The 17,274-nt window shown below is 45.6% G+C and overlaps 1 protein-coding gene across 1 annotated transcript in view; it reads right to left on the bottom strand.

Annotated features, from left to right (window-relative positions):
* The window catches only part of ELP3 (elongator acetyltransferase complex subunit 3), a 797,912-nt gene extending 787,810 nt beyond the window's left edge, over positions 1-10,102 (bottom strand). The window contains exons 1-2 of the mRNA XM_085613064.1: positions 9,929-10,102; positions 3,431-3,530 (exon numbers count right to left, since the gene is read on the bottom strand). Coding sequence (XP_085469190.1) covers positions 3,431-3,530; positions 9,929-9,947 — 119 coding nt within the window. The 5' untranslated portion in view covers positions 9,948-10,102. The remainder of the gene's footprint in view (positions 1-3,430; positions 3,531-9,928) is intronic.
* Between the last annotated feature and the right edge of the window lie 7,172 nt (positions 10,103-17,274).

Here is a 17,274-nt window from a genome sequence, read left to right as displayed (position 1 = left end):
GGCAATGAGGGTTGTTTCTGTGCTTGCTGTGGTTGGGTCTGAAGCCAGATTCTGTAACATCAAGGAGTGGGGGGATGTTGAGATGGTTGGTGAAGAGTATGTTGATAAGTTTCTCCAGGACTTTGGCTGGGAATGAAAGCAAGGGGATGGGTCTGTATTTGGTGAGCGTTGTAGGAGCCACAGAAGGCTTTTTGAGCAGGAGGATTACTGTGGCATGTTTTTATGTGCCCTGGAAGGCGAGTCCAGGTGATCCGCATGGGCTTCTCGACCAAAATGTTGTCCCAAATCTCTATGGCATATTTGGTGAAGGAGTGGGTGTTGAGGAGTATGCAGGAGAGTGCCAAATGTCATGCGGTTGCTGTCTCGAGAGTGTAAATGTGAGAGAGGCGGTGTTGGGTGCTGGTTGCTGTCGGAGCGGTGGAGGTGAGCAGTGTGGTAGGAGAATGCGCCTTTGTGTTGTGAGGTGTGACACACAGTGGACAGGATTGAGAGACCGGAGTACTGTGCACTACGAAAACCTTACTGGAAGTAATCAAGATTTTCAGCGAACAGCTGTGAAATATGACAACTGCTTTCCTGCTGGCATCTCTAATGTTATCATGTCATCTCAGAGCAACAAGCAAAATGATGAAATGCTCAAAACCCATAGCACTTTTCGGAAAGGCAGTGCAAGAATAAGGCAGGCGCTCTACTATTACTACATGAATTCTGTTTGTGCCTAGGAGAGGCCATGGATCTGCAGTGTCTTTGAACATCCTTGGGTTAGGTAGTTTGGGGTTGGATTCATTAGGTGTCTCTCAGCTCAATTATTCAAAAAACGTCCCTTCTTATTTACAGTGCCATTAACTAGATACCAGAGGATGTAGAATGGGATCTGCCTTCACTTACTAAGTAGCCGTTTCATCATAACATGGAGTAGACTCACCCCTCCACTGCACAAGATATGGTACACCTGAGAGACAAATGCATACATGGCCCATTTGCTGCTTAGTAAGTGTGTGTTACTACCAGAAGTCACAGAATATTGTTGTTAAATTGCAGCTTACTTGGTGAAAATATGTGTGACATTTTCGGTGTCCCTTTAGCCAATGCACTTTAATTGTAATAAGAAATACAGAGGACACACCTTATTTTACTCAAGGTGACAACAAAGAAGCTGATGTCTATAAAGAGAGCTCTAACTGCACACAAGCAGCCCCCCCCCCACCACCTCATCAGGAATTCCACCTTTTCCCACTGGCACTGCACAGCTCTCCTCCTTCCACCTTACCACTCATGCAGACTTCATTGTCAAAGTCTGCAAAACCATGATGCGGCAATCTGACCTTTTCAAACCTCGGAATTTTCCAAACTCTAATCCTCACTTCCCGTGTGCTGTCCTGTATATCGCCACTCATAACTCTCTGTTTGCAGCTTCGATCTGCAATTATTCTGCCAGTTACTCCGATAGGTAAGGTCCATACCTTCCTGATAGATCCACAGATTTACAGCTTCTAATATTACATTGCTTTTTTTTTTACCTTAAATCAATAGCTTGAAAGATCTTATCCTACTTTTTGATTTCCTTGTATTTGAAGGAGCCTGGCCAACGTTTTCCACTTGTTTGCCTCACAACATTTTATTTATAATGACCTCCTTTTTTAATTGATCAAAATACTTGCATACTTGGTTTACATTTGTTTTACTCTTATTTTAGTTATGTTTTTCAATTTTGTAACACATTTTATTCTACTCTTTTTCCCTCCCTCTGAATGTTATTTCCTCTCTTTTTATTCTTGCTTGGCATAATGACAGAATACAAAGACTGAAAAACATGCTTTCACCACAGAAAGATATGAATATCTGTGACTGTGTGGTAAGGTAAATACAACTTCAAGGCAAACCAGCAACCCTGACCGCTGCATGGGGTCTCCACCCAATAACAAGTCAGTACAGTAATTGTGCAGCATGCACTCAACATAGAACATCCAGACATTAGTACATCAATCCTCCAGGAAAGCACTGTCCTCCTACACCTACAATGCGGTTTATATCATCAGAATATGTGCTACTAATTGTATATAGGCCAGAAAAACTGTCTATTCATATACCAACACAAGTGTAGGACTAGGAGCCATAAGGAGATGGTCAGTAGCATATTTTATATTTAAAGACCATGGAAGCAATTAATTAAAACGGGAAATCACTGAGGAGTTAAGACGACCCAGGAGGGGTTCCTATATCAGGTATCAACTGCTGCTCAAGGAACCTAATTTATTTTATGTTTTACATTAGATACAGTCAGGAACAGGCTCAATGAGTCTTCTAGTGGCAACCCCCAATAACCATAAATAAAAGCCCCTACCAAAACAGACTATGATATGCCACTTCTTTATGTATTGGGATACACCTTGCCTAAATCATCAATACATTTAAGCAATTGGTGTAATTGCTGAGCATGTTTTTGGGGTCTAATACTTACATGCAACCCATGTACCCCAACTGTTTACTTCTGCTATACTTATATTTTTGCCATAATGCATTTGTCTTTACAAAACTGTACGCAATAATCTACCCAGACCCACAGTGAAGTTTCTTTTCATTATGTACAACTGAATCTTTGCACAAACTTGGTAGTGAATATCTCTGGTTCTACAATCTCACGGACACACACCATAGCAACTATTTCCTCCATGTCACTACTCATTGGCAGAAATGTCAAAATTAAACATCAAAGATATATTGTAACGAGTAAAACGACTGTGACAAATACAATAGCTATATTTTTGGGATCTACCTCAGAGTTATATTTCATGCAGCTGTGCACTGCTATAGAGCTATAAACTCACCACTTGAGCTACTGTTTTTTTTCCTCTATAGCCTCTATGTACTTTTCAAATCTTTTTAACAAGTATTTTTTAAATGTATTCACCATGTGCCATTTCAAGTACATGTATTTCCATCCAAGTTTTGAAATGCTATGTTTTGCCAGTTTTAAGATTGCTGTTCTTTCGTGGATGAGGCTCTGTTTATTCCTGCCGGATTTCAGACACGTTTTTGGGTCTCATCAGAACTAGTTTTACTATATTCCAAAGTTATTCACCCATCCAACAACACTTTCAGACGGGTGTAGGCAAAACTTTTATTCATCTACTCCTCTATATAAGGATCTAAAGACTTCTCTTTTTCTACCGACTCCCAACCATGCGTCCATCCATTCACCCAAATACTCACAAATCCATCCATCCACCTGTGTATCAATGTATGAGGTGATATTTGCCTCTATGCATGGTGTGCGTTTCCATATTTGTGTTTGTGCCTATTTACATATCACAGCAAAATACTACTATTACTAGACAAACACTTAGAATCAGCCATTTGTACTGCCTTTCGGGGATTGTTGAACAAGCAACAGGCCTGCGCATAGTGTTCGGTACAGGACACTACTCACTTGTTCAGATTGACATCCTTGCCCTGATCGTGGGCTTCCAGAAGTTGCTTGATCACATCTGATATTGTCATCATCATCAGCTCAGCATGGCTGAAGTCTCCTGAAACAGAACATCCGCCATCGTTAACAGGAAAAGCAAAATACTTTCAAAAGCTTTGCAGAAGATTGCATTTGTGGGTTATTCGTGGTCTGTTCTATTGAACCAGACAAATGTAGTTACAGAAAAAAATGACAAAGCAACCACCTTAAAATATATCACAGAAGCTCTTGTAAGTATGAGGCACTTCAAACCAAACTGAGTGCATGGAGTGCTGAGGGGGAATGGGCTAGATCTCCCTTCCTCTTCTTGCTTGGATAGTTTGTTAGTGTATGAAGCTGGGTGTGTCCACTGAGTCTTTCACATCAAAGTCGAATGTTTCAGAATAGACCAAATTAAAAGAAATCCAAATTATTTCAGAAATCAAAGTTATTCCAGTTCTAGCACAATACGCAATTATCTGACAAACAAACATGAAAACATAAATCGCTCTCCACATGATCGGAATGAACGCACAATTTCAAGACATATCAACTGATGAAAGGCTTTCAAATCAACTTTACAGCACTTACTAAATGTCTACAAAAAATATAATAAACACATGATTAACTATAAAAACATTGTACAAGCAAGTTCTTCTTTTTACTTAAAACTCTCCTGGCTCTAAAACGGGAAAAATCCTTTACATCGCGGTGATTACACCGCGATGCATTTAGAAGGCTGCCATTACAACGCAAGCGTTACATCAACTTGCACTGCAGGGCGCTATAACCTAAGAAATAGTATGATTTACTATTCCAACACCTTCCCTACTGTAGTAGACTGGTGTTGGAATAGTAAATCTTACTACTCCTAAGTCCTGCACCCTCCAGCGCAAGTCGTTGTAACGACTTGCGTTGCATATTAAAAACTATTCCTAATCCACCAACAGCATGACCGAACAGGAGAAGGCGTGCATCCATGTCTTTCAATTGATGGTACTTCACTCAGCAGACCAAAAAAAAGACGCCAATTTCAACATGCACTTCCCAATTAATTGTGTGACCTCTACATTCAAGTACATGTTCAATAGCCAAGTTACATAGACTCCTCCTCTGAGAAAAGATCTCAAACGTATGGGGTTAGTTTAAAGGGACGCTGCCAATGGGAAAATAAGTCACTTGAAGCAAGGATAAGGAAAAAAAAAGAGATCACACTCAGTGGCGTAACAAAACTCTTTGGGGGCTACATAAAATGGGAGTTTGTAGGCTGCTTGTAATTGTCCCTTACCTCACAGATACATTAAGCCAGCAGCCTCGATTTCCCAACTCATTTAGAGACCAAGGTAGCCTTATATTTCAGACTGCATTCCAGCCGCAGGCTCCATGATTGGGAAAACCCTTAGGGTGGACCTGACATTGAAGAGCATGGCATTAACCCTGGCACCTAATATGTTGGGGTCCACTATGACCAACATGGCCAGACAAAAATACTAAATTAGCCCAAACAAATAGAGAGAAAACTCCCAGTGCATTATGAACATTTGGAACGGTCTGGGGAAAAAATGCTGCCACTCATTCTACGTGTTTTATTTCACTAGTTGTGCATGCCTTCCCAATATAGAATACTGTTACAGCTTTGCCAGTAGGTGTATAAGCCTTCAACACATTAAAGAAGTACACCACAGGCAGCAGCAATGCTGTCTCCGAAATAATTTACAGAATAGGATGTGGCTGTGCAGGCCTCATTCTCTAAACAGGTAAAGCTGGAACCGTGCTCTTTCGTTAGCCCTATAACAAAGCACACTGCCAAAGCAAGACACAACTGAGGTAGCCATAGACAAAGGAAGACTGATGTTGGGTACCCCTTGCTCACCGTAAGCTCTTTTTGGCACCAAGTAGAGTCTCTGTTCTTCATCATCACCCATTAAACATCCATCTGTTCTCCAAAGCAGGTCCAATCGTGTCTGGATGATTGCTTTCTTCCCCTGCCTACCAGTGATTATTTCTGGTTCCATAGGCGGGAATGAACACTTTTTCTGCCCCAAAACAACTGATCAATTCTGTGCTCCTTCTTCAACCTTCTGATAACCAGTTCTATAATTGCGCTATACTCTGTAATGCTTGATCTCCGTAGGACGGTATAAATGCCAACACTCGGTGACCAAAAAGTAGAATTTATTCAGGCTTCAAAATTACAGAAAAAGCATAATAAAGCACTGACAATCACATTATATGACCTTTGCCCTAGTGATGGTGCCACAGGAAGTAGCGTCTGATCTTTCAGGAAGGAGCACCCAACCTAAAATTCCAGCATATTTTGGCAGACACCTAGGCTAGCAAAAAATGCATTCAGAAGCACACAGGCTGTTCATGAACATGCACACACTGTGCTCGCATACCTCCACATGGATATGCACAACCCAGGGGCTCACATGCAAATTAATCTTCTCAGGCCCTCACAAGCCGGTAGGTCAATGTGCCTCAGGCCTGACCTGCAGCCTTGAAAGCATTATCAGATGCTTCATATCAGTAGGGCCAACCTATTCCAGTTATGCGCATTTATTGACATAGCTTTCAGATGGGTTAGTCTAGTTGACGTAGATCAGAGGTACAGAAGCTTGTATGTTGTTAAGCTGTTAAATAAAAAGTCAGTGATTGCAATTGGCACCAAACTTGCTATTGCAATGATTTAACCTTCACAAGAAGCTCTACTAATATACCTCATTCCTGACCTGCAGCACCGCTGCTCTTCCAGAATTCAGACCATAAGCAACTCTGACAATGCGCCTCAATCCTGACCTACAATATCAAAAACAAGTGCCCATACAAGCACACCTACCAATGCATGTCAACCCAACTTGCAGTTCCATTGACCCTACTGTTCCAAACTCAGGGCCCTTACAAGCAGCTCTACAAAAGCAACACAATCCTAGCCTGCCACAGCAACTAGTGTCCTCATGAGCAGGACTGCCAATGTCTGTTAGTACTGAATTCCAACATCGTTGCCCTGCTATCCTGGATTCAAGGGCCAGATGCAGGAAGCTATTTAGCGGTCGCAAAGCCTATGATTCCCTAAATCACAAGATTAGCATTTTTTAATGTAGTAAACACATTTTGTGATTTGGTAAATGCTTACAAAGTCGCTCAGGGAGTTAAAAAATGCATGCAAGGGGATGTTTAAGACATGCCTTCCAAACTTCCAATCGCAATTCCGATCGCAAACAGACTCCTCAAAAAAGGATGCAACACATTCGCAAAAGCAAAGATATACTGTTTGGGAATGGGGAGTGGGTCGAGGGATCACTACATATTCGTAAACTTTTTTTTTTTTTTTTTAAGTATTTTTTTCTCTTTAAGGTAGACCTGATTCCTTTGGTGAAAATGGGCTACTTTTACAAAAAAAGTATTTTGAATATTATCACCGTAATTGTGTTATGCTGACCACAGCAGGCCTCTATCCTTGTGATGGCATCCAATCGGAGTGAGTTGCAATTTGCAAACGTCTTAATGGATAGTAATGAGGTAGGTCGAACTGCAACCCACTCTGAATGGTGAGTCAACAAGCCAACCTCATGGTTCTTAGGCCAGTTCACAAAACCAGAATCAATTCACCAAAAGTTGGTGCACAATTTGCAATTACTTTTGAACATCATTTTTAGTACATCTGGCCCAAACATGTTCGGGAATTAGTTCAGTGATTGTCTAAGGAATGACTTGTGTATTAGGCAGAGAATTTTCAAGTTCACTCCTGCTTTTTGTTGAACCATATGGAGGGATTTCAGGGCTGGAGTAAGTTTTGCTTCACCTTATGCTGCAATGTCTTTCTTAGCATCAATCCTAAATAAGAAAATCACCAGCACTGTTTTCAAGTCAGTGTTATTTTCCCCGTGTTGGTAACCTAGGGCCTGGTTTAGATTTCGCGGATGGGTTACTCCGTTACAACGGCGACGGATAACCCGTTCACCAAAATATAAATCACATAGGATATAATGGGACTTATATTTCGGCGGACGGGATATCTGTCACCGTTGTGACAGTAACCAGTCCGCTGAGATCTAAATCAGGCCCTTAATGTTTACAATTGAGGGAAATGGGCTAGCTGTATGATGTCAATTAGTAGTTGCAGAGCCTGTGATTTGCTAAATTAAAAGATTTGGGACTGCTAAATGTTACTGAATCACAAAACTAGTTTTTAAAGGCATAACAAATCGCTACTTGAAATCTGTGTTTTAAGACGTCCCTTCTACATAGCAATTTGAAATGGTGTGTGTGACAGTTGTGCAACTGAAATTTGGTTGAGAAACAATCAGATTTTAACAACTCCCAACATGGGATGATAAGCCATTTCCCCTTTGCGAATGTAAAAAAAACAAGTTTGATGAGCAGTGGTTCGGGGAACCACTGTCTACTATCAAACAAATATTTAAAACGTTTTAAATCTTTTTTTTAAGCTATGGCCCATTTCTTTCAAGGAAAGCGTGTTTCATTTAGAAAAATATATATCCGAAAAACAATCACAGAAAAAGTGGTCTATTTACCCTCAATATTATGTAAATCAACTGCCAATTAGAGTGATTGCAGTGATTTACAATTTGTGATCTATCTCATGAATACTGATGTGGTAGGTCGAATTGTGCCCCCCTGCAATTCGACCTATTAGTGCATACACTGGTTCGCAAAATTCCACATTAGTCACAAAAATACTGGTTGCAATTTGCGATCAGTATTCCATACATCTGGCCCCAAGTTCCTGACAAGTAGCTCTGCCAATGTGCCTCATTACTAAGTTGCAGTGCTGTCCAGCTGCTTTTTCTCGAATAAGGCACGTACAAGCTGCTCTGTCAATGTACATAAACAATGATCTGTAGTCCCTTTTGCTACCATGTCAGTCTACGACCATTATAAGCGGCTCTCCCAATGTGGCTCAATCCAGCTCAGGCAACGATGGGTTTGCAGCTGCACTTAATTGTGTTTGGTAAACTGGAGGCGGTAAATCCGCAGCCTCTGAAAGTATAATCATACCATCTTACCCAAAGTACCAGAACACCAAACCTGGACTAATCTTCTTTTCACAATCCACCCTGTTTTACTTTCACAACTCTTCTTCCTATCATACCATTCATTTAACTGAATTTAAAAACACATAAAAATGATGGTTTGTGGTACATGCTGGTTTTTTGGTTCTACGGTTCATTAAAGCAGCATTTGATCCTGATCTGAGAACCTAGCATGCCACCACCGGCTTCACTACAGTCCTCTTGCTTCTCCAAGACTAAACACACCCCTCCCACCTTTTAAAAAGCAAAGGATTCCAAAAGTTAACATTAATATCAAAGCAAGCACAAAGCAGTATACTTATTATTTATTGCCTTCTCCACCTCTCACACAAAGGCTCTGCATGAAAGAGAAAGTATGTGTTACTTTATTTCTCTTCAGGCCTGGATCAGTAAGGCACCATCGGAGACAGCATGCTTCAAAATGGAAAACATGCACAAGGGAGACAGTGGCCATTACTCTACGCCCAAAGGGCAGGTCTCTCTGTTCCACTGGGCACGTTTCATTGTCTGGCTTAATGTCAATATGGCCATATGGCTCCATGGCCCAGGATACATGTCTCAGTCCCACTGCCCTTTGCTGATTTCCCACTGTCCACATCCCCCATTCTCTTTGTTCATATGACTATCAGAGCCAATGTCCACATCCCCCAATCTCTTTGTCCATATGACTGTCAGAGCCAATGGATATCCCTCCCTGTCACAATATCTGTCTTTATATCCCTGTAATTATAATCTATTGTATGTGTCTTGCTGTTCAAGTGTATTTATCCCCCTGCTGCAGTGTAGGTGCCTACCTGTCCGTCCCAGTGTCAAGATCTTCTTCCGTGACTCTCTGACCCAGGCTCTAAAGACCAACCAGCATCTGTATCTCCATGCTCCAAAGTAGGGCAGTTACTACGTCTCCCTCAAGCATTAGTGTCATTACAAGGCTACGATAGGCTCCAATGTAGACATGTTGGGGTGGATGGGTGGCAAACGTTCAGTCCAGCTCACGCAACACATCAGCGGACAAAGAGGGAGGTCACTTGGGGGGTTAAGACTCCAACTCTTAGGATTCATTAGTTCTTATAGGAAAGAACAGTGGAAGATGTATTTTCACTGCAGGCACACACCATGAAGACATAACTGAGGGCACTGGTTTCAATGTCAGTGGCATACATTGGAATGTATGCAAGGCATCCTCCGCTGATCTGCAACACATGATAAGTGCTGTAGCCGACCAAGTAATCATCTGGTTTTAAGATGTAGGTCGCCAGTGACGCAAGAGGGGTGTTGTCAGTGTGCGTGTGCGTAGACATGACAAGGAAATAAGGCAAGTTAGCGTAGTGTGTGCAATGTGCATGTATCTCGGTGATAACAGGTTGTGGTGGTGATGGGTACCCGTGGTGAAACACAAGAGGAATGTAAGCTGGGCAGAACTCACCTGTCTTTTTTTGCTTCATGGCTGGCAGCACCTGGCGGCACTGACAGGTGGTAGCGACACAAAACTCAGGAGTAGTAAAGTCTCGTGTGACAGGACAACGGCGTGTTTACTCCTAGAAGCTTGAACACGTGGCCCCCTTCGGCCACCGTCACTTTGGAGATTTCTCCTCAGCTTAAGTGGCGGCCATCTTGAAAGGGGAAATGAACCAGTGTTCAGCCCGCTCCTCCGAATTTTAATACAAAACATTCTTCCTGCGAACTGACTGAGCAAAATTGCAGTTGTCATGTGGAGTTACGTTGGCGGACGATACTCTGCTGCAATTATACGTTTCGAAACTGCATTTAGTAGTTCACATAAAAAAATTAGACATATAAATGTAAATATATTTTAAAGAGTTTTGATTCCAAAAGTTATCTTAAGGAAAACTGGTCTTTTGATTTATCCGCCTGCAGCAACCCGTGAAATCGACCATTATACTGTACGTCATGGATTTACACTATCCACACAGGCATATATGCCTGTCTTCTTTCTATGTCGCTTACGAAGCCCAGGATCCGGAGATCGGAGATTTTAGGAAATACAAGATACCGACTGCATTTTGAAAGAGTAGTGATAGGCGACGCAGCGATGGCCCAAAAACCATCGTGTCAATTAATTAAAAATATATATCTATAATGACTTGATTACCAACCAAGTGGTACCTTGTTTTGTTGTCGCTCCATGCTAGTCTTGCTTTTATAACAAACAGCATGGGCTTGTAAATTTACATTTAGCTATGTAATGTTGCTGTGTACTATAGGTGCTTGCTGTTATCCCCAAGGACTTGCTGGAGGCAGTATAGAGGGTTGTATATATATTTATTAACTCAAATAAAGATTACGCCTGGAGAGAGCGCCGGGCAACACGCTCCGATTGCTAGCCCTCGCGCCGCGCTACTCGCGCATGCACAGTAGCGTCCAATATGGCCGCTACTCGCATTACTGCCCTGACGTAGTGCGCGTCAACTAGACCGCAACACTACATATCTCCCCCTTTTCATACTACCCAACACAGTGTACTCCGACCCGGGGGTCAGTCCATTTCATGGTCTCACCACTGCTCGCCCCACCCGGGTGTGTCTTACCGAATTGGTATGTCCTTCTCGGCCTCCTTCTGCGACCGGGCTTCCTCTCCTTCCTTCCGGAGTGCCCTGGCCCTCTCTCTCTCCTTTCTCACCGTCTTCCCGGGTCCTTTCCTCCATGGGCCCTCCATCCGGTATGTCACTCTCTCCGTCCTGTTCTTCACTCCTGTTCTCTCCGCACTCTCCTTTGGACGTTCCTGCGTCCCTTGTCGCTCCTTCTGTCGGTGTTTCCCCTTCCGTGTCCTCCCTGGGCCATTGTAGGATTTTGTTGCACTTGGCCATGTGATCGTGGGACCACACGTTTCCGTCACTGAGCAACGCTGCCCGGTCGTACACTTCTTCTACTCTTAGGGGTGGGGAGTACTTGCTTTCTCCCTTCCGCTTCAGAACTGCCAGCTTCACTCTGACCCACTCCCCTTTTTCCAATACGGTCTCCTTCACCTTCCTGTTGCGGTTGTAGTGGTCCGTATAAATGCGTTGTGCCTTTTCCAGGTTGTGTTGTACCACCGCTGGGGACCATTTGCTGGTGATGGTCTTCTCCTGCCAAGCAACATTGTCTCTGGTGAAAGGTTGCCTTCCTCGCAGGATCTGGAAGGGGCTGTACCCCGTACCGGTGGGGGTGATGCGATATGCCCATAACGTACTTTGCACTTCTTTTCCCCAGTCTTTGCCTCTCGTGATGGCCGCTTGTATGGAGCCCATGAGCACCCTATTGAACCTTTCTACTTGTCCGTTACTGGCCGGATGATATATTGACGTGTGCCTAAGTAGGATGCCGTTCCTGTCCGCAAATTTGGTCCATTTGTCCGAGGTGAATTGGGGGCCATTGTCACTGATTATAGTCCTGGGTATGCCTTCCCTGAGGAACACTGCCTTGAGGAAGCGCAGTATCTCATCCGTGTCCATGACCTCTTGGATGTGTACCTCTGGTCACTTTGAGTACTTGTCCACTAACACACAGAGGTATTTAGGTATCCCCTGATCATCCAGTATAGGCCCTAAGATGTCCACTGCCACCTCTTCCCATGGGTTACTGGGACTCGTGAACTTCCCTAGAGGCGGCCTCATTGGCTTCAGTATCTTGTCCGCTCCTTGGCACTGCTCGCAGTCTCTCACGTGCCTCTCTACTTGCATATCCATTCCTGGCCACCAATACGTTTGTTTGGTCCTGGCCTTCGTCTTCACAATTCCCAGGTGTCCTTCGTGTATTATGGAGAGCAGATCCGGTATTATGTTCTCCGGTGGTACCACTCTGTTTCCTCTGTATACGAACACCCCGTCGTTCCCCACCGATAGCTCTTCTCTGACCTCGTAGAACTGCCGGACCTTGGGTCTCTGTCGTCTCCGCTCCGGCCACCCTCGTACTATGTACATCTTGATGTCGTCCATGTCTTCATCCGCCGCATACGCGTCTTTCCACTCCTGTCTACTGATGGCTTTTTCTGGGTCGTCTGTCAAGGCTACCATCTCGTCTTCGTCTTCCGTGCCCTTGGTGGCACTTTCCATCGCTGACGCCCTGCTGAGGTAATCTGCATTCTTGTTTCTCGAGCCCGGTATGTACTCCACGTCGTACCGATACTCCAGGAGTTTCAGCGTCATCTTCGCAATCCGGGGTGTGGCACTGGCATGGCCGTCGGATGTCAAAACCTTCACTAGGGGTTTGTGATCCGTCTTCACTTGAAATCTTGTTCCCCACAGGAACTGACGGTACTTCCCCATGGCCCATACCACGGCCAGCATCTCTTTTTCGATCACACTGAACTTTTGTTCTGGTGACGTCAATGTCCTGGACGCGAAGCTGATCGTCTCTGTCCCTCCTTCTGGTCTTTCTTGCATGAGCACCGCTCCTAACCCTTTGTCACTCGCGTCCGTCATCAGTATGGATCGCCCCTGAGGATCGTACCCATGCAGCGGGATCGCTTGGCTGAACGCCCGTTTCACCGTGTCGAACTCTTCCTGCGTCTCTTCCGTCCACACAAACGCCGTCTTGTCCCTCGTGAGTTGCCGCATGTAGTGCGTTTTCGTGGCGAAGTGGTGGTCGAACTTGCTGTAGTATTCCGCCATCCCTAAAAATGACCGTACCTCTTCCTTGGAGGTAGGCGGGGGTGCATCGCAGATGGCCTTCACATTCCCTTTCTTCGGTGTTATCCCCTGCGCTCCTATCTCGTGCCCCAGATATGTGACTGATGTCATCCCAAAATGACATTTCTCCCATTCTGCCGTCAGGCCGTTTTCCTCCAGGATCTTCAATACCGCTTCCAGCTTCTTGTCGTGGTCTTCTAGCTCTGTCCCCATTACTAGGATGTCGTCCTGGAAGTATTGCACTCCCTCTATGCCCTTGAATAGGCGGGCCATCAGCTTCTGGAACACCGCTGCTGCCGAAGCTAGACCGAAGGGCATGCGGCAGAACTGGTAACATCCAAACGGCGTTATGAATGACGTCAGTTTCTTGCTCGTGGGATGCAGCACTACCTGGTGGTACGCCGATTGTAGGTCGATGGTGGAGAACCATTTCACACCTTTCGTGCGGGCCAACATTTCCTCTATGCGTGGTAAGGGGAATTTTTCTACCACGATGCACTTGTTTAACTCCCTGAGGTCCACACATAGGCGCACCTTGCCTGACGGTTTCATGGCCACTACTAGAGGCGCCAACAACTCCGCGCTGTCGATGGGTTCGATGATTCCCCCGTCCTCCAGCCGGTGTAGTTCCTGTTGTACCGCCTCTCTCACTGCGATCGGTATGTTCCTTACTTTGTGCGCTACAGGGCGGACGTTTTCCTTAAGGACGATCTTGTGGGAGAACTTCTCGAGTTTTCCGATTGTGCCGCCAAAAACTTTCGGGTGTCCACTTCGCCATTTCTCCGCCGTCGACTCATCTCCGTCCAGGGTTACCATCACTTGGGTGTCCCCTCCTGGGTTCAGCTGTACGCCCAACTCTCCTTGGTCCATCCATCCCAGGACTGCAGGTCCCTTCTCCGCAACATACAGTTTGCAGTGGGCGCTTCGTTCTTTGAACTGGAACAGTAGCTTCCTGAACCCTACCATCGGGATAGGTTCCCCCGTGTAGGTGACTGGTCGTATGTCAGGTGGTTCTAGATGGGTGCCCAAGGTGGGTTTGAACCTCTCGTTCCACACCGATCTTTGGACGATCGTGTAAGGAGACCCCGAATCCGCCACTATGGTGATTCCTACTCCTCCAATGATCATGTCACACTGGGGCTTGCGCGATCTCCTCCCATCGATGCCCAGCACCTGGTCCTCCACACACAGGACTTCGTCGTCTTCCTCCTGACCCTCCACTTCTTCTCCTGCGTCTTGTGCCACGAATTTCACCGCGTGTTGTCTCCCTTTCCTTCGACATACTTTCTCGTAGTGGCCGACCAGGCCGCAGAACGCACACTTGGCTCTGAAGGCGGGGCACCGTTTGTCGTGCGCTGCATGGCTCGAGCTTCCGCATCTGTAGCACCTCACCGTTTCTCCTTTGTCTTGCTTCCATGTGTGTCCTGTTTTTCCTTTCCCTTTGGGTGTACCTCTGTACTCCCCAGGCGCTGTTTTTCCTCGTCCATACTGGTCCGCGTCGTCCACCTTATTGACTGCGAGTCTTGGGGCTTGGTCTTTTTTTGCGGCCTCCGCACAGCGCTTGGTCAGTTCTGCCCTTTTCACTATGGCGATCACGTCTTTCAGCGTCGCATCTCCACTCGCCCACAGTTTATCTTGCACCGTCTTGCTGGTCGTATGCATTACGATTTGGTCCTTAATGAATTCTTCCTGTAGCGCTCCATACTTGCACGTTATCGCAAGTTTCCGCAGCGCCGCCACGTAGTCGTCTATCGTTTCCCCCGCTTCTTGCTTCCTCTGCTGGAAATTGTAGCGGTCGATGGAGGTGCACACTGCCGGACGATAGTGGTTGTCCAAGTCTTCAATGGCGTGTTTGAACACGTCCGTGTCCGCTGCTGGTCTGGTGACTGGTGTGAGGTTCTGGAATACCCGTATTCCTTCTGGTCCTAGATTGTGTAAGAGTATCCTCTTCCTCCTGGCACTGGAGAACGCCTCCTCGTTCTCATCTTCCAGCGCTTCCAGATAATTTTTAAAGTACTCCCTCCAGTCTTCCCACTTCATTTGGGGTTCTCCTGGACGTGGAAGGAACGGGATCGGCGTCGTTAACGCTGATGCCTGTGCGCTCATTTTGGCTTCCACCTGTTTCCTCGGGCTACCTGGCGCGTCTGTCCTCTCTCCCCTTCTTCGGGTTCCCGGGACTTCGTTAGAGCTGCCTGCGCCGTCGTCTCCCGATTCCGCCAGGGTCTCCGCTGCCTTCCTGCGGTCCGCCCGTAATGTTCCTCCGCCTCGTGGCCGGCACACTCACTGCCCACGTGCCACCCTCTGGCGTCTGTCTGCCACTGCCGCGCTCTCCCAGTGCGTAGGCGTCTGTCCTCGACCCCCTCGGTCTTCTTACCGCGTGGGGTGACGTCCCTCCTCGTGGGTTTTCCTCCTAGAAGCAAGTTGGGGGGCACCTTCCTCCTGGGTCACACAGGGTCCTCACCGTCCGAGCCTCGTCGCCACTGTAATGTCGCTGTGTACTATAGGTGCTTGCTGTTATCCCCAAGGACTTGCTGGAGGCAGTGTAGAGGGTTGTATATATATTTATTAACTCAAATAAAGATTACGCCTGGAGAGAGCGCCGGGCAACACGCTCCGATCGCTAGCCCTCGCGCCGCGCTACTCGCGCATGCGCAGTAGCGTCCAATATGGCCGCTACTCGCATTACTGCCCTGACGTAGTGCGCGTCAACTAGACCGCAACACTACAAGCTACGAACGTGTTGAATAAACATTCCCGACATGCAAAGTGCTAGTACCAGTAACTGCATAGCTGCTAAGTTTGGCAGTCTTACATTTCTGGGTCTTGCTTTGGTTACTTACCGGTAATCTTCATTGCACCTAGTTCAGGTATTCCTGTCACAGCGAGCCTTAGTGGGTGTGATGGGCGTCTCCTCCCCAGAAATGGTTCTACCAAGCTAGAATCAACAAAAAAGCTACACTAAATATGGAAGACTTCCTTTTCCTGCCAATTATATGCAGAAGAAGTCAATCCCATCCCATCCTGTAACACCTAAAGCAGAAATTCAAAGAAAAAAACAATGAACTTCTGGTTGCCTGTACCCTAAGCAATAGGAGGAGAGCAAGACAACTGTGTCAAGAAAGACCTGAACTCAGAGTAATGAAGATTACCACGACGTTACCTCCTCATCCGTCTTCCTCGCCCCAGTCCTAACTGGGTGAGAAAGTACCCAAGCATAATAGAGGCAAACATAAATAGATCACAGACATGGTTCAATGCAAAAAACACGTTATTAAACAAAAGATTCAAGCATTATGGTGAACAACCTCCAACACCCTCTCACCAAAAGTAGTTGAAACACCTCCTTCCACCTGTAATTGATAATGAGTCATGGAGGTGTGAGGGAAGGCCCAAGTAGCCGCAAACATATGTCCTTTATGAAAGCAACTTTTAACACGGCCCGGGACGCAGCCATACCTCCGGACGATCTGCCTTGCACAGAACCTAGTAAAGAAAAGCCAGATTTCTCATATGCCAAAATAATGATTTGTTTTAGCCTTCTGCTCAGAATAGCCAAAGAAGACTGTAAACCCTTACCAGGCAAACCAAAAGTCCAAAAAAGGTTTTGAACTTTCCGGAAAGATGCTGTCCTTGCCACCTGAACAGATAGCTCCGTGCAAGTCTAGAGTATTCAAGTCTTCCTCTTCGGGAGATGAAGGACTGGGGAAATAAACAAGAAGAACCAAATCCTGACTGTCAGGACAAACAAAGGCTTCAGTTTCAAAATTGATTTGTCTTGAAAAAAACAAAAATAAGGATCAGAATAGTGAAGGGCCCCAAGATCCCCAATTCTATGGCCTGAAAAGCTAGTCACCAGAAATAGCACTTTTTCCAACAGATACTTGAGATCAACTGATTCTAATGTCTCAAATAGAACTACTTGTAATGCTTTCAAAATTAGTGAAAGATCCCATGAAGGAATCGGGCTATGAACCACTGGGCGTTTCAAGAAGAAACTTCTTCACAACCTAGAGACCAGCAGCTCTAATTTCTGAGCCTCTGGTTTCCTAAAGGCTTTGACTACTGTCTAATGACTATGCAGAGTAGAAACCGCCGAACCCAAGGAAAACCCATCCTGTAAGAAATCGGGAATCTTCATGGGATC

The sequence above is a fragment of the Triturus cristatus genome, chromosome 6 (genome assembly GCF_964204655.1).
Source record: "Triturus cristatus chromosome 6, aTriCri1.1, whole genome shotgun sequence".
NCBI classification, from domain to species: Eukaryota; Metazoa; Chordata; class Amphibia; order Caudata; family Salamandridae; genus Triturus; species Triturus cristatus.
The sequence above is the reverse complement of the archived record's forward strand: the minus strand, read 5'-3'. Positions and strand labels throughout refer to the sequence as shown.